We start from the raw sequence: 24,735 nt of genomic DNA on the forward strand, positions 1-24,735 counted from the left end.
TTTTGTTCAAAATTCTCGCCCGCGCACTGTCTCCGTCCTCGAACCGAATCCCGACTGAATCGCAAACGGAAATCCGAAATCGCATGCGACAAGTCACGCGAATCACTTTTTGCTCCCATATCAACCCTAAAATGCTCGGAGCGCCTACGCGAATACATTGAAGAGATACACGACGCGAAACGACAGAAATGATGGCTACGGAGAAACAGGATTACACAGGCATTGGGGCCCAGGGACCGACACCGGCCAAATTCTCACGGTATCGCTCCGTGAGAAGAGCCGCTTCGAGCGATGTGCAAAGAATAAGTCCGCTGGATACCGCAGGGCCACCTGTGTCCACTCACTACAGCGCATCGGCGGCTGTGTCGCAGGATACACCAGATTGGACGAGTGGCTCGACTCCGACGATCAAAAAAAGCATGTCGCGCTATCGACGCCAAAAGCCTTCCACGTCGAATTCAACGTCCGATGCGCCTCCACCCCCGCCTCTTCCCATTTCACCAGAACAGTATGCAGCGCCTCGAGCAAAACCCATAATGCCTTCCCACGATGACTACCCTTCACCACGCCCCTCTAAAGACTCATACGGAGAGGATGTGGCGAAGGCGCGAGGAAGATTTATGGATGCAATGAGACGTGATACAAGTGGGAAAGGAATAATCGGAGGGAAAGGCAACGTCTCGAGCGAGTCGGAGCAGGAGGAACGCGAAAGAGACCGACAGGCTGCGATGGATCGATTGACAGGAGGTTGTAGCGAGTCGCTTGTGACACCGTCGAATCGCCAGAGACCAGCCACCCGACGGAGACCGGCGACGGATCGCGAGGCTGGGAATCGACATGAAACTGACGACGGCACGACTCGGCATCGGTCACATAATGAACCGTGGCGGAAATCTCTGAGAGAAGCGATGGGGTTCTCACGCCCAAAGGATAAGACAAGTCACGGCCATTCTGTGGACGAAGCAGCGGAAGCCAACGCCCCAGCACTTTTCCCTGGAATCGATGCTCCAATTTCGGCGGTCAATGCCGGCGAGCGACGTGTGCTCGTTCAATATAAGAAGGATTCCCTGAAACTTAGCGTTAGCCCCTCGACCTCCGCTCATGACATATTAGTGTCTGCTTCGCACCACATATCTGAAATCCAACCCTCTCGCTTTATTCTTATGGAATCATTCACTGCTCAAGGCCTCGAACGACCCTTACGTCGATACGAATGTGTCCGGGACGTCCTAAATTCATGGGCCCACGACGCAGAAAACCCTTTGATCATTGTTCCAGCCCCCAGCATGGACGCGCTTGACTTTCTTGACGCTCAGAAGGTGTCGGCGAAGCCGCCTACGGACGCAACTTTTCACTTATATTACTCTCAAAAGCCGCGAAAATGGGATAAGCGATTTCTCACAGTTCGCTCAGACGGACAGATAATTCTTTCAAGAAAGGAGATGGCGAAAGAGCAGACGAATGTCTGCCATCTCTCCGATTTCGACATTTATTCGCCCACACCGACCTTCCTCTCGCATAAGGTAAAGCCGCCAAAGAAGATTTGCTATGCTATCAAGAGTCAGCAAAAGTCGAGCATGTTTCTTTCGACCGAAAACTTCATTCATTTCTTTGCGACCAACGACAAATCAGTTGCCGATGGTTGGTATAGGGCTGTACAAACCTGGCGCAGCTGGTACCTCATTAACAAACTCGGAGCCGGTCAACCCGAAGGTGGTGAGCGCGCAGCCGGTACGATACGGGTGCATGATGAGCCCACGCAGGCTCGACCGTTAAAACCACTCTTAGCCACCATAAATCACCGGAGCAGTGAGACCGACGAAGAGTCTTCGATTGAACGTTCTAGAAAGCAGCAAAGCTTGCGCAGGAGATCCTCTCGAGATCATGGACCCCCGCCGTCATCCTTCCCGAGATCTCTGGCAGCTGAACCCGAACCAGCAACAGCGCGGTTAGGTGAAGAGAACCCCTTCTCGTCATCCGGTCTACTTGGGCGAGCGTACACCCTCCGACAGAAGGCAATGAAAGAGAGGGAGGATCGGGAAAAGAGAGAAGCTGATTTGCTTTTCAACCAAGGTCTTGCTGGCTCTGGAACCACAAACCGTCGATTTAGCGCGTCACGCCCCGGTAGCCGGTCGAACAGCATAGCTTCGGCACAGGGACCTGACTTGGACGGCCTAGTTAAACGAACTCAGTCACTCCAGCAAGGCAAACCGCTTGTTGACTTGACACCTGTCTATCAAGAGCCTCCTCAGCATAACCGCAAGGGAAGGGGTATTACAGTGGACTCTGGCGGGCCGCTGATCGACGCCGCGACGGGTCTCGAGGCCGCTGGTGGCATCGCCATCCCCCCAGCGAAGACCTGGAGACGACCAACAGAACCGCCATCAACCACCGAAACGCGAACTCGGAATCGCTCGAACACCGTCCGCAGCACCAGCAGCCGCTATCGACATCATAATGCTCCATCATCTGCGACTACACCGATCGACTCGGCGGTTGTGCAAGAGCAGGCGTTTGCCCCGAACAGCCTCCTCGCACGAAACGGAACAGGAAGTCTCCCTCCTGCACCTGGGGCGCCCATTGGGCATGGCGTTGCTACAGGAGATCGCAACGCTACGAGACCGATGTTGGATGTGTCCCCCCCGAGTCCATTTGCGGAGGGAAGTTTGCTTCGTGGATTATAGAGCTGCTTGCGGCTTGGGCGTGGCTTTATAACGATTCTCATTTGTTTTATGATTTGATGCATGTCTTGTATACCCGTGCGGTGGCTTCCACATTGTATTTAACTGACTCGAATCTATTGAGTATGGCAGCATTTCCGCCGAATCCAAACCACGTGTTGAAAGTGGGCAGAATAGGGCAAATATGGCTCCCGTGGTCCGCCTGCGTGTTGTAGATATCTCGACTTGGGCTTGCTACTTTTCTTCCCCTTGCTCTCTTCTCTCGGTTCTCTTACCCCTCCCGCCTTCTCTCCGTCCTTCCCTCTCCCTTACTCGCCTGCTCCCTCACTGTCACGTTAATCTCATCTTCTTTTCCCCACGCATCACCATGTTGGGTCCTTCAGGCCACGATACTGGAGAGAATCAACCGCAGTTTGCTCGCCCAAAGTACCGAACTATCGAGCCAAAATTACAAGCTCCGCCTCAGTGGTGGGTATACGCTGCAACTCGTCCTGGTGCATAAGGCAAGCCGGAAGCCGTTGGCGGCCAGGATAGATTGGTCCGTTGGGTTTGACGAGCATTGGGGCGGGACTTGTGGCCGTTGATGCCAAGGGCGAGGTTTCAATGTCGGGTGGGCTCGCCATGTGCCTTGGGTATATTGGATAGGTTTTGGTCTTTCTGGGCGGAGTCTTGAGAATCTTGTTCATTTTAACATAGCATAGCGATGGCCCATCGGATTCGGATGGATAGCGGATGTGCCAGTGTGGTTATCCATGGAATTCCTCGGATGGGGTTCACTTCGAGTTCGTGGCAATCGATAACTCTGACGGGGGTGAAGGTGAGGAGGGAGTTGGATAGTTGGGTTACGGGGTGCTGGGGAAGGGCTGTTGGCCTGTGCCGATGTATTCAAGGTAAGAGAGTGGACAGTACGGAGCTTCATATATCGGCATGCCCTCCCGAGTTCCTGCATCTCGAGTTCAGAATCAGACGACGAGAGACTAGTTACTAGGTATTCTATCTATAATGCCCGACTTGGCTTCACCTATATGGGTACAGGCTACTAGACCCCAGCGCCACGTTGAGGCGCGAGCAAATTGCTGGGGAAAAAGTGGTCACGCTTCCGGCATAAGCCGTACTTGTGACGCTCTCGTTGGAGGTGCTCGTTTACTTCCGGCTCGAAGCCGTACTCGTGGCTCTCTCCTGGTCATGCTTCAGGCATAAGCCGTACTTTGACGCTCTCGTGCGAGGGAGGTGCTCGTTTACTTCCGGCTCGAAGCCGTACTTGCGGCTCTCTCCTGGAATAAGGTGGTCATGCTTCGGGCCTGGATAGACCGTACTTAAGACTCCCCTAAAAAGATGCATGTGTATTAGCTTCGGGCCAAAGCTTTGGCCGTACTTGATGCAATTCGTCTTCGCAAATATGTTTTCGAACCTGTCACCAGGATTCCACAACAAACGATCTAGATGTTATCGGTCGTTATTCGAGAGTGTAGGGGCGAAAGCGATCGGGCATGCCGAACCATCGCACAGACCGTTGAATAAATCAACGACTCGTTTTGCTTCCAAGATATTTTTTCGGATCTGGAGATAATAGAACCCGCGTTGACCTCCATAATGATGTAGTCGTAGCCGTCGGTGGCAATTCCGTATACGATGGTATTGGCCTTTTTAGCTTCCTTTCGGAGGTTGTGTACGATGCCCATATACCCCATGCATTGGGTTACTCCCTCTCTCACGGAGCCAAATTTCTTTGTCTCAGCGACAACGAGATTTAGTGCCATTGGGTTTTCCTTGGGCCTCTCGTAATACACCGAGTAGTCAACTCAGCCGATCGAATGTATCTGCGTTCGATTATCTCACGATTTGCTGCTCGACGACCGGCCCTTTCATCGCCTTTCCCGTCATTTACATGCTTCTCCAAGGGTGTTCCATCTGGATTCAGTTCCCATCTGTAAGTAAGAAGCATTCGATCAAGATTGTGACGGTAGTCGAAGGGTCCTCGCTCCAGAGGCTGGGGCTGGGGGGCGTCCAATTGAATCGCATGGATGATATTGCGCAGATAGGACCAAATAACAGGAAGGCCTTCCGCGGTCAGAAGAAATATTGACGAGGATTGTACTTCTCCAGCATCGCTAAGCTTATGGAACTGAACGAGATCCCCACTCGTCACAAGCCCGTACATATCAATATTCTGCTGAACACTGCGCTTTTTCCGAAATAGTTGGATGGTTCCTAATCAAGGACATTAATAACAGTTAAGAGTACAATTTGGGCGAAAAATATCTTACTCATCTCGGTTATGCACTCTTTCAGGCTCCATTTGACAAAGTTCGGACTGCTCGAATCTAACCACAAGCCCCATATCCCAATCGTCTTTCCCGAGAAGGACACCATATTGGATGTTCGGCGTAATAACTCTGTTTGCACCCCTGTGCTGGAGCACAGCATAGATTTGTGGGCCGAGTGCATAACGGAGTGGACGGGGAAGTTGCATCTTCGCGGATTTCTCTAATGGCGGGCTTCCAGGAGCTCTTCCCTCCAGGTCTCGCCTTTCATCAGCCAGGCAGGACCTTATAACAGTATCCAGCCGCCTCCAATTCGTGGAAGTCACGCAGATTGGATCGTTGACAAAGTCTATCAGTTCCTCGGATTCGCGCAGAACGTCATGGTCTTTGATTATATTAACTACATGAACACATTAGCCGGGAAGTACGTATCGAGCAAGCAAATCGCCCCAAGACAGAAACGCTGTGGCACAGATGTACTTACTGATATGAGAGGGGCAGTCATATTCCTTGGTTGGCATGAATGGTTCGCTGCTCTTCGTAACCCCGAAGGCTTCGAGAAGGTCATTCCACCGGATTTGATGCATCATCATTCCTTTCCATCCCCCTTTGCAGGTGCTGAGATAAATCCCAAATTGCCGTAGGGAAATAATTTGCCCCCGATCCGATAGTCCAGTGCCATGATTAGTGGGACCTTTTAAACCGCTAGATGAGTAAGTATGTGAGAACGAGAAGTAGGTAGACAAGAGCGATGAGGAGCTGGTTGCGAATGATGGGATGGTGTATTAACATGATTGAGGGCGGCTTTCTATTCCGTAGGAGTCATATAACAAGGTTTGACTGACGTCTTTCGCCCCTTTGGATTGATGAAAATGTCAAGACCTAGTTTGCTCCAGGAACTCCGGCGAACCCTCCAAGCACACGCGACGCAGGCGAACAACCTTGGAAACCTTCTCCGGGTCCCCATTCCATGGACGCTGCTTCCATAGAGCAATCAGTCAGCGCACACCCGTAGCCTCGAACTCCAACATGGCCAAGTGATTTCGGATTGTTGCTGGGGCACATGTCCGTTCTTCTTTCCGTCCTATACCTAGTTTCGCATGGGATCGAGGGGTTCTTGACAGTTTTCCCTTTAGGACGAGAACAAAAAAGATGGATGTTCCAATAATTGAATCAAAAATCCCTTGCAGCGGCTTGGAGTCTGAAGCCCTGAAGCCCTGGAGCCTTCGAGACCTGCCCCGAGGTGCAGATGTCTGTGGACTCGCGTGCACCTGTCTTCCCTATTTAGGCTTGGCCTACGGGCCGGGCGATCAAAATGAATGGATCTCAAGACCACCTGGGCAGAAGCATGACCTGCATTTTCTGCACCAATATATAAGGATTAGTAGCATAAGACGAAGCCTAGACCATTCTAATATATTCTAAGACACACCTAACAATTTAATAATCATTATATTGAATAATTCATGCCGAAATCGTGCTCGAAGCAGCCGGGCATATGGACCCCGATTATATACGGAACCCCGAGAAATTTGGGAATTCGAGTAGAGCCCCTGAGATTTTCAGAGCACGGGGGCGTCTACAGATAGTGTTCAGTGAGATGGTTTTTTTTTTTTTTTTTTTTTTTTTTTTTCTCAATCAGCGCAAATGAATTTCGGCCCGGGAAAAGATAAAAACTCAGGCCAGAGCCGTTGGGGGCTGCGAAGCTTCAACGGTCCATTCCCAGCAGCTCACCAAGCTTGCCCGGTGGAAGGCAAAGGAGTTTCTTCATCCCAGGACACTGATTGGCTGGGAGGTTGCCACACGTGGTATGGAGCCAGCTGGAGGTCTTGGAGATGCGCTGGGATGTTCGAAGGCACTTGACGGAGGACGTTGTTAAGGAAAAAAGGCATATATACTTCATAGAGAGACTGGTTCTCAATTTTTCTGCTTGTATTTGCTAGGCAAACCACAAGTATCCCTCAAAACATTTGGAACCTCACCATAGTATACATATATACATCTATAACAGAGGGGAAGGTCGCACAGAACCAGTCTAGCTCATTCAAATGCGTCGTTGTCGGCCCGCAGCGATAGATTCTGGAAGAATCTCGGGCTGATATTGGCCGTTTGGATGAATCCCACGCGATAAAGAGAGAACCTGCATGGAATCCGCAGGAGAAGAGGTCTCCAAAGAGACACAGGGATCTAGAAGGTACAGTGGGGATTCTCATATTTCTTTATGGTCAGGGATTTAAATATGGCATTCCTGGGATAGATTTCATACCTTTTCATCATCTTAAAGCATCTTCATATGACTGTTTTAGAGCTTCTAATAGATCGTTCTGCTTTCCCCTTCAAATACTGACCGTAGCCGACAATCGGTACCCTCTATTCTTCTCCGCAATCCAGCCACATTACACAATCAACTGCAGGAGAGCTGATCGACCGAGGGACAGAGACACTACCTGCAGAGATTGTCTCACGGTAACATCCGATAGCATCTCTCCAATACAGGGACAAACTCGTGGTGCTCCTACTCATCCTTTCGCCTCGTATAATATTCCTAGAAATGCAAAATAAGCGAGTACTACGTACCCAATGTGCTGGGGCGAGCACCTTGAACCAAGAAAACAGGGTCGGCTACCCTGTATGCATCGAGGGCAGCTACTCCTCCTCGTAGTATGCAAAGGGGGCCCGGTCCCATGTTCGTACTAACTGAGATTGGATGAGTCGTCCAGAATGTTCAATGTCTGGAGCCCAAAAAAAGCCGAGGCGCAGGTTAGGGGGTCTCGGCAGGCTTGCCCCTGGCGTATGAGTATTATTCGAGTAGCCTGGCTGGGCGATGTTCATGCAGCCCTACTATCAGTAGGGCTCCGGATTGATGTCTGGATATGGGAAACTTGGCGGCCCACCTAGGCACGTGGCACCAAGCAGCACGGTCCGGTGCACACTGCATCTGCAGGACTCCGAGTTTATCCCGAGAATAGGCAGCAGCAACTTCAGGAGAAAGTAGTAAGGTCAAAGGCACCTTTGGTTGCATTGAAATGCACTTGTCTGATTCAATATGAGGCTCAGGAGCCAGCCACACGTACTGAAAAAAGAAAGAAGCCTCCGGGTATCAGAAGGTAAGCGAAAGAGACAGGCATTAGATAATCTTATACAGCAAACGCTCAAACGCTAAATCTATGACAATTTCTACGACAAATAAATTCGACGTCATCGCTGCTGGGAACTTTGCGATCGGGCAGTGGGCTGGCGCCGCAGGACGGGATCTGCGTTTGCGTTGAGGGTGGCGTTGCGCTGACTTGGGTCCAGCGCCGAGGTGGCGCCGTGTTCCGACGCAGCTTGCGAATGCTGCCGCCCAAGGGAGCCTGTCTGGCTGAGGTTGGATGTTCGTCGGCGCATCCGTCGTTCCGCGTCCACAATTTCTTTCTGGTTCAGTGACTCCGACGGGAGAAGGATAGCACGGTCCAAACTGTAAGGCAAACCACGGTGTCGACCACGAATCTGCATAGCGATAATCACGAGAGTAGATATCACTCGGAACTGGCTGACAAACGAAGCGTTTACCCCCGGATACCCGAGCGAGAGACCGACAGTACCGTAAGCGGAGACAACCTCAAAAAGAACGGACCAGATTTGGAATGAATACTGGCTTTCATTCTCCAGACGGTCGCCTTCCACGATGGTGATGATGAACAAACCCAAGAAGACGTACCACAGATCGAAACTCAGCTGCTTCCGCAAGTGAGTGCCGATGTAGCTTGGCGCGGTCTGGCTCTCCTCGTTGACCTCGTCTTTTTCGGGTTCATAAACACCAAGACTCTTTTCCTCGTAGACATTGGTTCTCCTCACTGAAATTGCGATTGGAAAAACGGAGATGTACATCATGATCATGTAAGAAACCTGGACGGCAGGGTGTAATTCGGCGAGGGATACCACGGAAAATCCAGCAGTTCGGGTACATGAAGCTTGGAAAAGTCCGTCCACAATCTTGATCCCAGTCGACAATGCCGTAACAGTCGGGTCATTGATCTGAAGCACGTTAGTGGCGGAAGATAGAAGGGACGAAGGCTCCTTACATCCAAGATGATGAAAAAAATCAGATCAATCCCATTCAATAGAACGAGAATTGCGAAGAGCCACCACGTCGCATTACGGGGAAATAAGAGAGTGAAGCATCGTCTGGGATGGTCAAGAAGGAATTTCAGCTCCTCCCAGAGTGGAGTTTCTTTTGAAACAACTTTTGACAACACCCAGATGATGAGGCGGAGCATACAGGGGAATCCCGTATTGCCAATGATGATGAGAAACGTCATCAGTAGTAGGGGGAAGATCGCGGTCTGGAAAGAAACCATCGAGTCTGGTGTGAGGGTAAATCCAAGGTCGTTGAACGCTGAGCCGGCCGTAAAGAACGCCCACCACGGGCGTCCCAGGCCAGCCGCCTTCACAGCTTGGCCCCAATGGGTTTCCATAATCCAAGGCAATAAGCAGATCACCCCCAAGACGTGAAATAAGAGGTAATACGAGATCAAGACGACGGCAAGCGTCTTCAGTGCTCGATACTCAATACCCCCAAGCTCGTCGCGCTGCTCTTCCGTCAAATCGATAAAATTAGAATTGCGGCCCACAGTCGCATCCCAGCTGAGGTATGGCAAAGTAGGACGGTCACGTTCCTGTGTTAGAGACCTGACAAGGCCAGTAAAAGTTGGCCGCCGGGTGTTTGGCCGGGCTAGAGGCGACGAATCGCCCTCCTCCTTGGTCTCGCCGGCTGTAGGGCGCGTATCTAGGCGTGGGAATGTCGAGTTCCGTGTTCTCGTCCACGACATATCCGGCTCATTAATCGTAATATGCGGTCCATCTGTGGCAGGGACAGTCTCCTGCTCGACGCCGCGAGGGCTTCGTGGTTCAGACTGGCCGGATGCGGTCCGGTCGAGTTGATTCTCGCCATTTTCCTCGTCTTCAAGGACCTGCGGAACACCGCCGCGGTCATACTCCCTCGGACTTGGGATACGCAAGGCGCCCTTATTCTTTCGTTGTTTTTCTAGGAAAGCAATATGGTGCTCGGGACTGAGTTGTGGAGGAACCCTGAGACTGCCGAAGTCGCGATTGACGGTGGTATTGAGGTAATCCTCTGTCTTGTTCGCACTGCTAGCATTGGACATAGGTGAAACAGACTCGGAGTCGCTTTCCTCGGAAGATTTGGGAGCTGTGGACGGGCCTTGTATTGGTATATTGTTCGCTGCATTATCGCGCAAAACCACAATGGGACGACCGTTAATCCCTGCTTCCTCCCCGGCATATGACTGCTGATCTTTATCCCCGCTAATCGTTCGAAGTCGGGATTTGCTGGTGCGAAGTGCTCGGGCGTCTCGAACAACGTGTTGGAATCGCTTCTCGAACCAGTAAAGGCGGATAAACACGACAGCTGTATGTATGAAGATAGGGGTAGTGAGCATTGTGACAAAGTAAATAGTCACCTGCTGGTATGTGTGGAGAAGGTTGAGATCCACAGTATTAAGCCCGCTCTGGGTTGCCGCTCCCGCAGAAAAGAAAAGAGCGTCGACGTATTTCAAGCCACTTCCGGGGTAGATGATGATAGAACAGACGAAAACCATCGAGATGATGTAGACATAGTGGAGGAAAATAAAATTCAGGTGCAAATCCTTCAGCCATGGGATGCGCGCCTTATGGTAGGCTGCCTGGCGAAGGACAGCGGAAAACATTCCGGCGACGGCGACCGTTGCACCACCGTGTGACAAGGAGAGGGACTCTGTCCAGAAGAGGGCAAGAGAGTCTATATGTACGTTCTTCGGAGAATTCGGGGAGGGGGTGCGACTGGGTTCGAGTCGTATTCTGCAGACAATCCAGGAATGAAGATCAGCCGCCACGCGGTGCTGAGCTGCACCCACGGTGGGCAGTGCCGATCAGTCAGTCTCCCGAAAGAGCTCGAGGAAAAGGGCAGGGTGGAAAGCCAGTGTTAGCCCTTTGTCATGGTCGAGGAGTCCTGGTGAAAAACAACGACACTCCGAGAGCTCGAGGACATGGTGGAGGTGATGTGGGAGGAAAGAGAGACAGGGTGGTGTGCGATGGAGAGAAAAGTGTGGTGCGGCAGCGGGACCCAAACTTTGAAGCCAGCAAGGAAATTGAAGGCGCACCCTCGAGTGAAGGAGGAGGCAGAGCAGATAAATGTGGCGACCAAGGTCAATTCGACAAAAGTACTCGGTTCAGGAAAAGTCAAGGACCGTGGAAGAAGAAAAGAAACAAAACAGCCACGCAGCCGGAAAAACAGTGCTGACCAGGGGGAACGTTGGTCTAAGGCAAGTCGTCATGTTCTGATTCGAGACGCTTTTCGACACCATCGCAGAATCCATGTCTTCCGTCACCTTGGCCCTGTGTATTCTGTTGCTTATGCTAGCCTTCTCTACCCACGAAATGACCTCGGGAGTGGTCACCTCCTTCTGTTCTCGTTTCATTGCTCGTGCTGGGGGGCTGCATCCGGCTCTGATGCCAAGCCCGGCCAGCTCCGCTTCCCAGCCTTTTCGAGCGCATGCATCCTGTGGCGGTGCGCTCCACTGCACACACACGCCAAACTGCCGTTTTCCGTCCCTCTGCAGCTTGCAGCGTGAGATTTCGGGGGACAATTCGGTCGGAGAATGAGATAATCTCATTTCATCATTGCGCACTCATGGTGATGTCAGTCCGGTATCTCTTTCATCGATCGTCGGCAGACACCTGGGCGGTCAGAGGCTCATGCATCTGAATTTCGCTGTGCCCGAGAAAGCACTGTGAACCTCAGTCGGAATTGAAACGCCTCAAAAAAGCAAAAAAAAAACTCTACTTATGCATAACTGAAAGGCCAAAGTGCTGTTCCCAAAGCCCTGGAAACAAGGCCAGGGAGCTCGAAATTGCGGTCACCTCTTGGCGCGCTTCCTGCAACAACCTGGCCCTGGCTATCATGATTTCGCGCTCAATCAGGAGCTGCGATACAGCTCGTGATACAATTGATTGGCTGCCACTATCGTTATCTCAACATGGCCTCTCAGAATTCTTTTTGGATGTCCACATCTGGGCTTGAGCTCTTCTTCCTCCGCGGACTTTTCTGAACCTTGCTGTCTCCGGTATTGTCCGATTCGAGTGATTGTGAAACATCGAGTCCTCTACATCAGCAGAGAGGGGAAACAGTCGTACAAAGTTATTCTCGAACGAGTTCAAGGTTAGTTCAAGGGCTGGCCAGCTTTCAGCCTGTTGTGTTCTCGAAATTCGTGATAGATCCTTGTCTGGGGCGATATATTTTCGCAAACAACCTGGAGGGTCTGATATCAACCCGCCCCCAAGACGGAGTATCCCGTAGGTGCCGCGGGAAGGCCTCAACCCTCCAACCCGTACTGTTTGATCTTCTGCGCAGGAATTCTGGTGGATATCCCTCCTGTTCAACAAAAGAAATGCTTTATGGAAAACGTTATATCTTGGGACGTTGAGCGTCTCAACAAGTTGAATTGCACCTCTGCACAAGCTCCTCCACCAGCTGATTCATCTCCTTCTCCTTCTCCCATAATAACATATGGCCACTCCCCTCCCACACCTTATACAGTATTCCCTCGCCAATCTCCTTACTGAGCAGCTCCCCATGATGGAGCGTTAGCATCCGATCCACCGTCCCATGCAGCACCGCAATCCTCTCCCTCCCCACCGCATCCCCCAAGGCCTTCAATTGCGCAGGAGACTTGTGATGAAAATAGCACGCAACAACCTGCATCAGAAACCCCGCCTTCGTGAACCCCTCCGGTTCCTGGAGCTTGCGTAGCCTCCCAGCCGAAAAGCGATCCCGCTTCGTCGGGAAATTCTTACTCGAGTCCTCGTACTCCGTATCCGGCTCCGCCAGGAAATTCGCAGGGAAGAGTGACTGCGCCAGCCGCTCCAGCTCCTCGTCCAGTTTGCGCGGGATGAACATCTGTGCGCGCTCGCGGAGGTTCTCGAGGAAGGGTGCCGTCCGCACGACTCGCGGTGCGGTGCAGCAGAGCGTCAGGCTAGCCAGTCGGTCGGGGATAAGCATCGCGACTTCCTGGGAGATCATACCGCCCATGCTTGCGCCGATTACATGGATTGATCGCGTCGGTGGAGCGGAGAGGTCGATCCACCTGAGGTGTGAGAGAAGGTCGACGACATCTTGCGCCATTTCGGACGTTGAGTAGAATGAGATAGGTTTGTCGGATCTGCCTACGCCGCGATTGTCGAAGACGAGACATGAGTATTTCGATGCGTTCTGGTGCCCGAAGTATTTTGTTTGGCGCTTCCAGTCGCTGTGGACGGCGTTCAAGCCCATAACCCACTATGAATGTCAGTTCGCTTATATTCTAAGGTTTGATAATACTGACCACAAGCCTTATCGGACCAGTGCCATGGATCTCGTAGTAAAGCTTGATAGGACCGCGTCGTCGCTTTTCAGCGACTGCGCACATGCCGGAGGTTGTCGGGGTCGGCTTCCAGTCTGTGTATTTATAGGCCGGATGAGCCACGACCTCACCTGCTGTTAAAAAAGCCATCTTGCCCATTTAGTCGAACGATACGTACGTTAAGCTGGACGAGAAGCCGGAGGTTGAAGGAACTTGCGGTGGGAAATGCAGACGACCACCTGCGTCACATAGAATCTTGGCTGAAAAAGCCCAGGCTTAATGTGGGTCAATCTGCCGACTGCGGTTCTCAGCACCAACTGGGAGGAGATTTTATTCGGACGTTGGAACTCATCATGATGCAATTCTAATCCAATCTGGATTTGTTCCCTTCGCTCCGATAGGGAGAAGAAATAATCTCTCGGCCCCTGTCCTGAGACTCGCAGGAGTAACTCCAGTATCGCGTGCGGCCCTAGTTCTAGGCTGGTCAATGCACGCACAACAGACAGCCATGCGGAGGGGTTGACGACTTTTTGGTGCGCGGGAAATGGAGGATGCGATCGGAGCCATGGGAGGATACCATGTTTCCTTGATTGTTTTGTGAAAGCAATTATCATACCCGGAGGACATTCAGCCAGTGGAAGTGTAAAGTCTCGCGACCCGATTCATACTTCAGGCGTATCCACTCTTGGGTCATCTATAAAGATGATAAAGGACGAGCCAGACTTGACTGGATGGTGACTTATGGAATCTAGTAGATGGCATTCGAATACGATCCATTATTCATCAACCTAATGTATGCATACATCGTCCTATCATTTCTTGTTCGCTTCAATGCCAACCAGATTCTCCTGCAGTTTGTGATGCTCAACATAAGCTGCGATCTTCCGCTCTAAATGAGCGATCTGGCTTTGTAGCTCCATTATTCGTCGTTTTTTGGCCAACACAAACTCGAGCTAGGGGAGTAGCTGTTAGCTACGACACACGTTGAATGAATATCAATTTGTCATAGATGTACTTACAGCCTCAGCCTTGGACATCTCCTCCATATCGAGCTTTCTCTCCCAATGCCGTCGAGGGGGGCGGGGGGACCGGTGCGGGGAATGGCGGGCTGGGGGTCGTTGTCTCTCCGTTTTTTGGAGGTCCTAGCTACCTTGTCAGAATGATATTGCTCATGATGATGATGAAGGCAATAGACAGGGTTTGGATGGAAGGAACATGGGAGCGTTGCTACTTACTTGCAGCGATCGAATAAAACTTTGCATGCGAAGACCATCGTCCAAAAGGGGGGCATGGGGTTCTTCTTGTATTTATGTTTTGCTATCTACAGGTGCCCGGGGTGATTCTACTGAGCAAGACAAATGAGCCAATGGCACTGTAGGATCACTGAATCACCGGTCCTCCAGATCAGAGACTCGCTAATCAAAGACTTACGAAATCAGGGACTTTCTCCATTCACCGCGTCTTATTTTGAGCTCGAATACGTGAATTACTACTGAGCAAGAGACACGAGCCAAATCGGGAGTGTATCAACTGTTCGACCGGCGAGCTGCAATCAATTACAAGAAATCTTGATTGCGCTGTCTTCTAGTATTAGACGCCTTGTGATTAACAGGGACTAGGTAGCATTCACATCCGATGGTCTGAATAGTGGTGTATGTTCACGCGGTCTTAGACACCATTCTCCAGCCTATATCTACCGAAAGCCCTCAAATCGATAGCACGGGGCCACGCATTTCTCAAGTGATACACTTCGGAAATCTCCCATGCAACTGCGCCGTCTACCCCTGCTTTTGGAAGTAGGCGAATATATCGTTGTCCCTGTCGTAGTTGACTTGCGCAGGCGTGCGAGTCGTCCCGAGGCGTAGGGAATCCGAGATCCCGCGCGCCATGTCATAGTACTCGGTGCCCTTGAAGATGGCCCAGTGGTGCTATTGCGTCCAGTGGGTGGAGCAGAGGAGGGTGGAGTTGTGGTTGTTGCTGAATTTGTGGGTTTCTGAGTTGAAGGTGAAGATGCCGTTGCAGGCGAGGAGGCAAAGGACCTGGTGCAGACGGGGCATTGCTGGCCTTTGCGAGCTCCATGGAGGTCAGGACCCCGTTTTTGGCGAGGATACTTGGGATTTTGAGATTTTATGGAATCGGTTTGACCTCGAAGCTAACCTTCTTAAAATCCTATATTCGACATAATGGTCACATTGCCACTTGACTCTGTACACCTATTGTGTACATGGGCGCACGGGTCTGGGTTTAAGCTCATGCTCGAGTTCTCTGCGCTGCCAAACGGTGCCCTCTTTTTGCGAATCGAATACGACACGGCCTTATTCTCAGAGCAGGAAATAAGACGGACGGAAGTTCTACGAGCTTCCTAGAGGTGGCGACTGGGATGGTCTGCAGATTGCGACGAAGACAGCGACGAGTGCGTCTCTTGATGACATTTCGATCGTACCTAGGTAGAGAAGGAAGGCTGTATTCAGGTTGCTTCTGGGTGATACTGTACATTTTGCCATTTTATTTTCTTTTTCTGACAGGGCCGCGATGATCGATAGATGAATCGCCCAGGTAGACAAGACAAATCGTTGATTAAAATCACCATCAAGCCTCGGCAGTCTGAGCTCTCCTTCAAGTAGCACTCGCAGTCCTCGTTGCTCCACAATCAAAGCCTCCCCGCAATTCCCGCGAAACCCGTGGACACAATTCACGCAATCCACAATTGGCACCCAACCCTGCAACAAACCCCAGGATGGCACCTGTTCGTCGCGTCGCAGTCATTCAGTGGTCTATTAAGGTAATAGCCCGATCCGAATCGAATCCCAGCACGGAACTGACCGAGCTCAGAACCTCGCCGTGGAAGAGAACCACGCGACAGCATGCAAGTACATCCGCTCTGCCGCAGCGCAGGGGGCTGAATTAGCCGTGCTATCAGAGTAAGCTCAACCCCACCAAGATGATACAATAGGGGTTGGAAGACGGGGGGAGTACTCGTAGACGTCGATGGTAACCCTCGAAAGATATCACCTAACCGGCTGGGCCCCGCGCGACCCCCTCTTCGCCGAGCTTGCCTCCCCAGCTGTAACAACCAAATACCTCTCCGCCTACCAATCTCTTGCAAAAGAACTAAACATCTGCATCGCCCCGGGCACACTTGTTGAAAAACACCCAAGCCCGAACCCATCCTCAGAGGGTGACGAAGATAGTTACGTCCTCTACAACACGGCGTACTTCATCTCGAACACGGGTGAAATCCTCGGTCGGTACCGCAAGAAGAATATATGGCACACTGAGCGCGCGTACCTCACTTCTTCGATATCGGAGCCGCACGAGGTATTTGATACGCCGTTCGGGAAGGTCGGGTTCGTGATTTGCTGGGACATTGCTTTTCCCGAGGCCTTTCGGGAGATGCTTGCCCGTGGGGTGGAGGTTGTTATTGCGCCTACTTATTGTATTTTCTCCCCCCTTCGTCTCCCTTCCTTCTTGGGGGGAGTTCCTTGTCCACCAACGATCTATGAGAGAGCCCAGCTAACAAGCGTAGGGGGTCGAAACGACGCGTCACCAGCCGCACTATCGAGAAACCCGAACTCGGAAGAGCTCTTCCTTGAGTCAACGCTCACCTCGCGCTGCTTCGAGAACACATGCGGCGTCATCTTTACTAACTACTCTGGGACCGACGACTCCCTAGGGATGTCGAGGGTCGTCTTGCCGCACGTTGGGCCCGTGGGGAAGATGGGGAACGAGGAGGGAGTCTTGGTTGTTGATATGGATTTCGAGCTGCTGGAGATTGCGGAGAAAAATTACAAGGTGAGAGAGGATTTGGCGTCGGAGGGGTGGTATTATACGTATCGGCATTCTGGGGCCGGGAGCAAGGCTCAGGGACAGGACAGGAGGTAGGGAAGTAGGCCACCGTTAACTTGGCCTGGGGCATCTGCTACGATTGGTCTGCAAATATACATGAGACTGATAGGAGTGCGATCTGTTGAGGTGAAATGGACTGGCATTTGTAACAAGAAATTGACACGACATGCTGATGATGTGCGCTGGCACTACACCACTTGTATCAAATGATGCCGAGTCATCGCAAAAGTCCCTCTTTTCTGATCCCGTACTCGCAAGAAAACCCCTTCGTTCCAGTGTACAGTCATACCATCGTAAATCGTAGACGTCGAAGTGTAGGTCTGCGTAAACTGCAAGACAAAAATAAAAGGAAAAAAAAGGACATCTATCCCCTAGAAAAACAGAGAATCAGGTATCAACAGCCAATGGTAGATCTCACTTGCCCAATCCAACCAATGAATACCCGGTCCGACTCAAGATAACCGCCAAACCAAGGATCCAAAGCCACCATCTACACGGACCATTCATTTAGCGGTGTTGACGAGAGTAGTAAAGAAGCCGCGAAGAATATCATCAGTGTTAGAGATGACCTATAAAGCTTCGTTAGCATCGCACTCTGTAACCCAGGTAACTAGGGCAGGATATACATACCAGGGTCAGCGGCTCCTCACACCCCTTGCGGCAATAGGTGCAAGGGCCGCGGACACGGCACGATCCGTAGTCCCCGATAGTTCTGCACATGCTCTCATCGCAATGGATGTCGGCTCCCGCGTTCTGAATCCGAGCGGCGGCAACACGGGCAGCCTCCTTCTCCTTCTGAGCAGAGGGGGAGGTTTCGTCGGAGTCCCAGCCAAACACGAGCTCAAAGCCTAGATCCTTGATCTCCGCAGCAGCAGCATTTGCGTCAGCATGGGCTTTAGCGGCTGCACGCGCGGCTTCCTGCGCCTCGATCCGCGCCTCGACCTTCGCTGCGATGGCGTGGTTGCAGACGAAGTACGCGTTGGTGGTCACGATGTGCTCCGGGTGCTGGAGACATTCGGAGGGAATGGTCTTAAAAACAAGAAGAAAGCACATCTTTCCTGAGAAGTGGAGCCTTCAAGCAAGAGGGGTCTTCTTTGTTAGTGGACTTCTTCAGGGACTTCGGGACATTTGGTGGGCTTACTCGGGAGGAGAACGATATCTATCTCTATTAGGTATAGAGCCAAGTGTAGGATAACGAGAGAAAGATGCAAAGATAGAAGAGAAGAAAAGAACGCAAGACGAAGTGAGAGATGTGGTCGAGGACATGGAAGAGAGAGGTGAGAGCCGGGGGGGTGGCGGGTCTTAGGCAGATTTGTGTTGCCTCGTCATTCACTGTGTGTCTCATTTTTGCGAGTCATATGCGTCAATTATCTCTCTACAAAAACCCGAGTCGAATTTGCCCGTCCTATCTATCGAGCGACGCCTCTATACTTCTATACGGTCTGAAATTGAACTGCTTGTAAACCACTTCAAGAGGGTTCACATAAACGCACGCTCATTGGACCCCTTCCCGGCGCTAAAGAAACGCTTATTTTGGTTGTGGGGAGGAGATTGCACGCTAGACTATTTTTGTTGTGGTGCTTGGTGGGGCCATGTGATAAAGCTCATGTGACTGGGGCGCCTGAACAGGAGGCGCAGATGACGTAAGCCTGTGGCGGGCCCAGTGGCGCCTGCCTTTTTTGTCCCGTGCTGCAATTGCCACGGCAACATCCACGACATCTGCGGCCCTGAAGTACAGAGCTATGAATGTTTAACTTATAGGATTACTGTACATTGGTAAGCATACTGCTAATCTGTCTTATTCTAAGCGCAAACATCCACATCATTAGGCGATATAAATTCGAGAGAAGGATCCAGACCCGATATCAGAAAGAAATGCGGCCGTAGCAACTCTTGTTCATATCAGGCAAAGTATAAACATAAGGCATATCCCTTTAACAAAAGAAAGTGTCGAATCTTTCCCACCGGCAACCAAGACGAAGACGAAGGCGACAAGAAAGCGAAGGACGAACGTAATGGGAATCAAAATTCGCGTTCTACTGCAATCACTGCACCTGGCTGACAATCTCACTGGCTCGACCAAGGCTCTCAACCATTTGCTGGCATTCTTTCCGCCGTCGGATGGTGTAGTCGCTCTCCTTCAGGAGGTCATCTAGTTCATTGTTGCGGTACATGTTCTCGAGCAGCTCACGTTGCATCTCTTCCTTAGAGAACCTAAAATCTGTCAGTAGAATTTCACGGAGAATGGACAGGGTGCATACTGCACGAGGGTGTACATGATCGCCTTCGGAACCATATCGATCATCGTGCGCTTCACAATGTTAAAGTACGAAGTAATAAGGAGCTCTGTGAACACATTAGCCTTAGTTCTCTTACGCATATGCGGCAGACTGACTGATGACTTCGACCTCAGTGCTCTCGCGTTCTGATAGAGTGGCAGACGCTTTCAGATTTGGCGGCGGAGCCTCCATGGCAGCCATCTTCTTTTTGTTCTTAGACGCCCAGAAACTGCCAAAGAATCCAGAACTACCACTGTCCGGGGTAGGCTCCACGGAAGGACTGTTTGCCCGTGGGGGGAGGGGCTTGCCAGTCTTGGGGTCAACCTGAGTCGGCTTACCGGCAGCGTGGCGTTCGTTCACGATGGCCATTGCCTATGCGGCGGTTAGCAAACGCATCAAAACGATAGCTCGATTAAGCTTACGCGGTGTCCATTGAGGAAATCGGGATGGCCGGTGTTGATGTAAGTTGATTCCATGTTGATGAGGTCCCGGACCAGCTTATTCGTTGGGTCCATGCACTTCTTGAAGAAGGCAATCACAACAGCGTGGAATTTCTCCTTAAGCATGGGGTAACGCCGGAACAGCTGCTTGTTCAAAAGCTGTCCGAGGATACGAACAAGCTCGTCGTAGACCAGCGAGATACACTTCAAACTAGGGTCTTCCAGGCGCTTTATTTGTTGCTTGACTATCAGTTCGAAGGCAGTGGTGCCAACGAATAGCGCAGGCGATGAACCAGACGAGTTGTAAAGAATCGTCCGGATATCGATATCCTTAACCTGATCGAAAGGATCCACCGCCTTAACACCGTTCGAGTAGAGCTCGTGGAACACAAAACTGATACGGGCACCACCCGACAACTCAATGCTGGAAAGCTCCTGATTGTTTCCCTCTAGGACTGTCCTGTACTCGTTGCTGAATTCTGTGATGATGTTTAGAATAATGTTGGCGCTGTTTCCAAGCATAGAGTCACCGAGTTGGGCGAGTTCGGATGAATACTTCTGCAACGAGGAAGAGATCCGAGATTTGATATCGGGCAGCGTTTGCTTGATATGCATCATAAGGATCTGTCTAGGTTAGCGTCAGCCCAATTGCGACCTCTAACGCAATGCTCACCAAGTTCAACTTCCTTGCCAGGTACGGAGTTCCGCAATAGGATGCTTTGTTTCTGTACGCCTTGTGGCCTTCAAAGAAGTTCTTCTCGTGTTCCAGGGCGTACGAAATAGGTCGCTTGTTCTCAATGTCACGCTGACCACGGTTGACCACAGGGACGTAACCCAGGCGCAGAGGGATAATCCTGCCTGCAAGAATATCCACTACATCCGTGCCCTCGTCCATAAGATCGACCTTGGTCAATACACCGATGGTCCTCTGACCCTCAGGGTCTACTTCCCGTGCGAGTTTCAATCCGTCCGAGTTGGCCAGATCTTGGTTGGCAGCGGTCACGGCTAGAATAATGGCGTTGGGCTTGCTGATGTACTTCAAAACCATGTCGCGAATCTGTCTCTCAATGTCCTTCGGCTGGTCGCCGACCGGGACCTTAGTCAAACCCGGCAGATCGACGAGAGTAAGGGTGAGCACGTTCGGAGAGTAAATGCGCAAATTAATCGGAGCGGCGGAGATGCCAGCATTGCGGCCAACTTTAGCATCGGTCTCACGCACGATTTCCTCGCGAATCTTGTTGAAGTCGTGGAATTTCTGGCCGGGGATGTGTAGGAACTCGCCATACTCGTCCAAATTTGCCTCCTTATCTGTAGTCTCGAGCTTTTCTTCCTTCACCCCGTTCGCTTGAGAGTTTCTCGAGGGCTTATTGATGAGCTGCAGGATAAGGGGTCTTCGAGTGACAATCCCGGAACCACGAGGGAGGCTACAACGAGGAACTCTCGTTAGCGACGCGCGGCCCAAAGATCAGACAGGTCGCGACAAGAGAAAATCACTTACAAATCTCGACCAACAATATTCTCTAATACTGAACTCTTCCCGCTAGACTGCGATCCAACCACTGCGATTTGCGGTAAATCGATAGGGTTTTGCACCTTTTACCCAGTTAACAGGCCATGTCGGTCGGGAGGGGTTGTAGCGATAGAAGCAGGGTTCAAGCAGGAAGGAGCACTTACTCCGACAGTTGAGAAAACATCTTGGAGCTTGTTGACGAGCGAAATCAAGCTGGGATCATTGACGTTTATCCTGTCACCGAGATACAAGCGGTCAGCTCAGTTCTAGCCAGCACGAGGGGTTCAGGGTCACGCACGAGTAGCCAGTCGTTGGGCTTGCCATGGCCGGCAACAGAAGAATACAACAACAGTCGCTTCAAAAGTAGAATCAGGCGGAGAGATAGCAGAGATTGCGAGGTGTAGAAGGGAGGCGAGATTGAGCAGCAGAGCTGGAAATGTGAAGAAGAAGCGGGATGGCTAGCGGCCAAGTTTCATGTCGGATTCGAGATCCCAGAGGCAGCAACAAAGCCAAGCTCGGCGCTTGGGCAGAGGTGGCTGTGCGTGGGGTTTTAACAAAGGGTTGTGCGCATAAATTCCAGCCACATGGATCAAGAATTCTGGTACCTATCGGCACCCTGATGAATATTTTGCGCCCAGTTTAGTCAAGAATTTAGGTCACGCTAATTGCGATTTTCTGTTTGCACATGAGGTATAGGCATCTAATAGTCGTAGTCTGATATAAACAAGAGTAACTACAGAAAGCTGCTATGCTACAAGCTCTCGACATAAGATAGTGAGTGGTAATATGAAAAGGCGTCGTTCTTCGAAGTATAATAGCACCCTCCATTTATCGTCCTACTCGTCTGACACAGAGGCAAACCGCTCCGACATGGTTTGCAAAATCTTCTCATACTGCACAAAGTTAGCATAAGTCATGAAATCCGAATATAAAAAGAAAGAAGACTCGTACCTTGCCAGAAACATCCGCCTGGTTGTCCGGAACCTCGAACTTCATGCTTCGCAGGGCGCTCTGAATGTCGCTCGTCGCATCACGAACCTTCGGCCAGCTTTGGCCCTGGGCGATGGCCTTCTGTGCCTCATCATGGTACCCCATGAACGCCTTCATCATATACTCTGTCTTCCAGAGAGGGCAGAACTGATCGTAGTCACTGTAACCGTTTTGCTGGAGGAAGTCATCCTTCACCATGGCAGCCACATCCAGTGTTATTTTGTCCGAGTCGCCAAGGGCTGCCTTCCCAACAAGCTGCACAACCTGGTCAAGATCCTCAGACTTCGTGAGCAGTTCTCGGACCTGTTCTCGCAGGCGTGGAAACTCGGGGTGCTCCTTCTCATAGAATTTGTCAAGGACTGTCGAATACTTGCTGTAAGAGATAGATGTGTTGATAGACGGGAAGTGCTTGCGTTGAGCTAGTTTCTTGTCCAGACCCCAAAACACTTGGACAATACTCATCGTACTCGTAGTAACGGGGTCCGAGAAATCACCTCCAGGAGGGCTGACAGCAGCGACAATACTGACACTACCATTACGCTCAGGGCTTCCCAGAGCAATAGCCTTTCCCGCGCGCTCGTAAAACGAGGCGAGCTTGGCACCAAGATAGGCGGGGAAACCTTGATCAGCAGGCATCTCACCCAACCGACCGGAAAGTTCACGGAGAGCCTCGGCCCATCGGGAGCTGGAGTCTGCCATCATTGCAACGTTCTTTCCTTGGTCACGAAAGTACTCCGCAATCGTAATACCGGTGTAAATGGAAGCTTCACGAGCGGCGACAGGCATGTTGGATGTATTGGCCACCAAGCATGTACGTTTCATAATTGGTTCTTTTCGACCATCGATGTTGATACTGAGCTACAAAGCCATGCCTGTGAGCACAGAAACAAACCCAAGAATAACAAATCAGGCCAACATACCTCAGGGAAGTCCATCAACACTTCAGCCATCTCATTCCCACGCTCACCACATCCAACGTAGACAATGACATCACTGTTCGAAAACTTGGACACACTCTGGGAGATGACAGTTTTGCCGCATCCGAAGGCGCCAGGAATGCAGACAGTGCCACCCAACACACTAGGAAAGAGAGAATCCAGCACTCTCTGGCCGACAATGAAGGGTGCATCGGCGGATTGTTTCTCATTGACCGGGCGCGGTACACGAACAGGCCAGGTGTGCATCATTCCGTGGGTGGTCTTGGTGCCATTGAATTCGATCTCCAACAGTTGCTCCTCAACCGTATAGCTCCCAGCTTCAGCTATCCGAGTGATCGTACCTCGGGCGCGGGGAGGGAGGAGAATTTTATGGTCATTCAGCAGGCTGTTCTCAAAAACGGAACCCCAAATATCGCCGCCCGTTATATGGTCGCCAACCTTGAACTTGCCCGGCTTGAAATCCCATTTCTTCTTGCGATCCAGCGCGTTGACGGCAATCCCGCGGGGGATGTAGATACTGTTTGACTGGTCGGAGATAGCTTTCAGGGGCCGCTGAATGCCGTCGTAAATCGTTTCCATCAAACCAGGGCCGAGCTCGACAGAGAGTGGCTTGCCGGTTCTTGTGACGGGGTCACCGACCGTCAATCCAGCTAGAGACAAACAATATGATTAGATATCCAAAAAAAAAAAAGCTGGCTCCAAAAGCGACAATACCTGTTTCCTCGTAGACCTGAATGGATGCCTTGTCCGCATCGATACGAATGACTTCTCCAACCAGCTGGTCGTGGCCAACACGGCACTAGAAATCCGTCACAAATGGTAAGCAGGATGAACCGAGCACGATAGCATCGTGGCTCAAAAGGCGAAGCCAGCAAGAGAATGCGCGAAGCTCTGTGGAACTCACCAGCTCGTACATGGCGCATCCGATCATGTTCTCGGCGACCACAACGGGACCGGAGACGGAGAAGACCGTACCATGCTGCTCATCTTCAGAGCTCGAGGAGCCCTTTCCAGAAGGGGCCATGGTGTGAGAAGCCGGAGTTTGTGAAGGGGAGATGGATGAAAAGAGGGGCTGCGGGCTGCTGGTATTGCTCGAGCTGGTGCTGTCACCAGAGGTCGATGATGAGGTGGGCGAAACGGGGAGCGGTGGCAGGTCGTCTGGCAGCGGCCTGGGCGGTGATGGCGGGCTCTCCTGCACCGAGACAGAGGCAGAGGACAGGTCAACAACACCACGATTGGCAATCAATTCCAGCAGAGATGGGCGGGATTTTAGTCGGTGTACACCCAACCCCAACATTCGATTCTTGAATTCTCCGTTCTCAACGGGACGGACGGTATCCTAGCTGTCGAGCGTTAATCCGACTTCATTTGTGGGGGATTGCTTGGTTTGGAGCCAGGGGCGCTGAGTA

At 51.4% G+C, this 24,735-nt stretch overlaps 7 protein-coding genes across 7 annotated transcripts; 2 read left to right on the forward strand and 5 right to left on the reverse strand.

The window, feature by feature from the left end:
- Positions 1–191: 191 nt before the first annotated feature.
- BJX67DRAFT_384849 (uncharacterized protein) lies at positions 192–2,684 on the forward strand (the record flags this gene model as incomplete). The annotated part of the gene is made up of 1 exon (XM_071033735.1): positions 192–2,684. The coding sequence occupies one exon, from the start codon at positions 192–194 to the stop codon at positions 2,682–2,684; it is 2,493 nt and encodes an 830-aa protein (XP_070882212.1).
- A 1,747-nt stretch (positions 2,685–4,431) lies between these two features.
- Positions 4,432–5,054, reverse strand: BJX67DRAFT_384850 (uncharacterized protein; the record flags this gene model as incomplete). Its single annotated transcript, XM_071033736.1, has 2 exons — positions 4,432–4,892; positions 4,949–5,054. The coding sequence occupies 2 exons, from the start codon at positions 5,052–5,054 to the stop codon at positions 4,432–4,434; spliced, it is 567 nt and encodes a 188-aa protein (XP_070882213.1).
- Positions 5,055–7,886: 2,832 nt separating this feature from the next.
- On the reverse strand, positions 7,887–10,812 carry BJX67DRAFT_264694 (potassium ion transporter). The gene is made up of 2 exons (XM_071026410.1): positions 9,010–10,812; positions 7,887–8,962 (listed from the first exon to the last, which is right to left on the reverse strand). Exons 1-2 carry the CDS (start codon positions 10,651–10,653, stop codon positions 8,144–8,146), a joined length of 2,463 nt encoding a protein of 820 aa, XP_070882214.1. The 5' UTR covers positions 10,654–10,812; the 3' UTR covers positions 7,887–8,143.
- Positions 10,813–11,984: 1,172 nt separating this feature from the next.
- On the reverse strand, positions 11,985–13,578 carry BJX67DRAFT_264642 (alpha/beta fold hydrolase). The gene is made up of 2 exons (XM_071026409.1): positions 13,306–13,578; positions 11,985–13,259 (listed from the first exon to the last, which is right to left on the reverse strand). The coding sequence occupies exons 1-2, from the start codon at positions 13,480–13,482 to the stop codon at positions 12,414–12,416; spliced, it is 1,023 nt and encodes a 340-aa protein (XP_070882215.1). The 5' UTR covers positions 13,483–13,578; the 3' UTR covers positions 11,985–12,413.
- A 2,408-nt stretch (positions 13,579–15,986) lies between these two features.
- Positions 15,987–17,378, forward strand: BJX67DRAFT_364234 (carbon-nitrogen hydrolase family protein). Its single transcript, XM_071030159.1, has 4 exons — positions 15,987–16,105; positions 16,156–16,244; positions 16,329–16,759; positions 16,850–17,378. Exons 1-4 carry the CDS (start codon positions 16,061–16,063, stop codon positions 17,203–17,205), a joined length of 921 nt encoding a protein of 306 aa, XP_070882216.1. The 5' UTR covers positions 15,987–16,060; the 3' UTR covers positions 17,206–17,378.
- Positions 17,379–17,672: 294 nt separating this feature from the next.
- On the reverse strand, positions 17,673–18,222 carry BJX67DRAFT_384855 (uncharacterized protein; the record flags this gene model as incomplete). Its single annotated transcript, XM_071033737.1, has 2 exons — positions 17,673–17,738; positions 17,800–18,222. The coding sequence occupies 2 exons, from the start codon at positions 18,220–18,222 to the stop codon at positions 17,673–17,675; spliced, it is 489 nt and encodes a 162-aa protein (XP_070882217.1).
- A 992-nt stretch (positions 18,223–19,214) lies between these two features.
- BJX67DRAFT_374702 (V-type ATPase) lies at positions 19,215–24,623 on the reverse strand (the record flags this gene model as incomplete). Its single annotated transcript, XM_071031588.1, has 12 exons — positions 19,215–19,383; positions 19,431–19,515; positions 19,565–19,820; positions 19,871–20,512; positions 20,562–21,312; positions 21,387–21,481; positions 21,563–21,632; positions 22,260–22,291; positions 22,350–23,246; positions 23,309–23,976; positions 24,041–24,125; positions 24,231–24,623. The coding sequence occupies 12 exons, from the start codon at positions 24,621–24,623 to the stop codon at positions 19,215–19,217; spliced, it is 4,143 nt and encodes a 1,380-aa protein (XP_070882218.1).
- Positions 24,624–24,735: the final 112 nt, after the last annotated feature.

The sequence above is a fragment of the Aspergillus lucknowensis genome (genome assembly GCF_044049455.1).
Source record: "Aspergillus lucknowensis strain CBS 449.75 chromosome Unknown BJX67scaffold_54, whole genome shotgun sequence".
Lineage (NCBI taxonomy): Eukaryota > Fungi > Ascomycota > Eurotiomycetes > Eurotiales > Aspergillaceae > Aspergillus > Aspergillus lucknowensis.

What these genes read in the sequence shown, in the direction of transcription:
- BJX67DRAFT_364234 (XM_071030159.1), top strand. Translation starts at nt 16,061, where the DNA reads ATGGCACCTGTTCGTCGCGTCGCAGTCATTCAGTGGTCTATTAAG. An exon ending in TCATTCAGTGGTCTATTAAG is followed by an intron (nt 16,106 to 16,155) that starts GTAATAGCCCGA and finishes GACCGAGCTCAG; the next exon opens with AACCTCGCCGTGGAAGAGAA. An exon ending in GAATTAGCCGTGCTATCAGA is followed by an intron (nt 16,245 to 16,328) that starts GTAAGCTCAACC and finishes AACCCTCGAAAG; the next exon opens with ATATCACCTAACCGGCTGGG.
- BJX67DRAFT_264642 (XM_071026409.1), bottom strand. Translation starts at nt 13,482, where the DNA reads ATGGGCAAGATGGCTTTTTTAACAGCAGGTGAGGTCGTGGCTCATCCG. An exon ending in CTGGTCCGATAAGGCTTGTG is followed by an intron (nt 13,260 to 13,305) that starts GTCAGTATTATC and finishes TGACATTCATAG; the next exon opens with TGGGTTATGGGCTTGAACGC.
- BJX67DRAFT_264694 (XM_071026410.1), bottom strand. Translation starts at nt 10,653, where the DNA reads ATGTTTTCCGCTGTCCTTCGCCAGGCAGCCTACCATAAGGCGCGCATC. An exon ending in TTTTTTTCATCATCTTGGAT is followed by an intron (nt 8,963 to 9,009) that starts GTAAGGAGCCTT and finishes AACGTGCTTCAG; the next exon opens with ATCAATGACCCGACTGTTAC.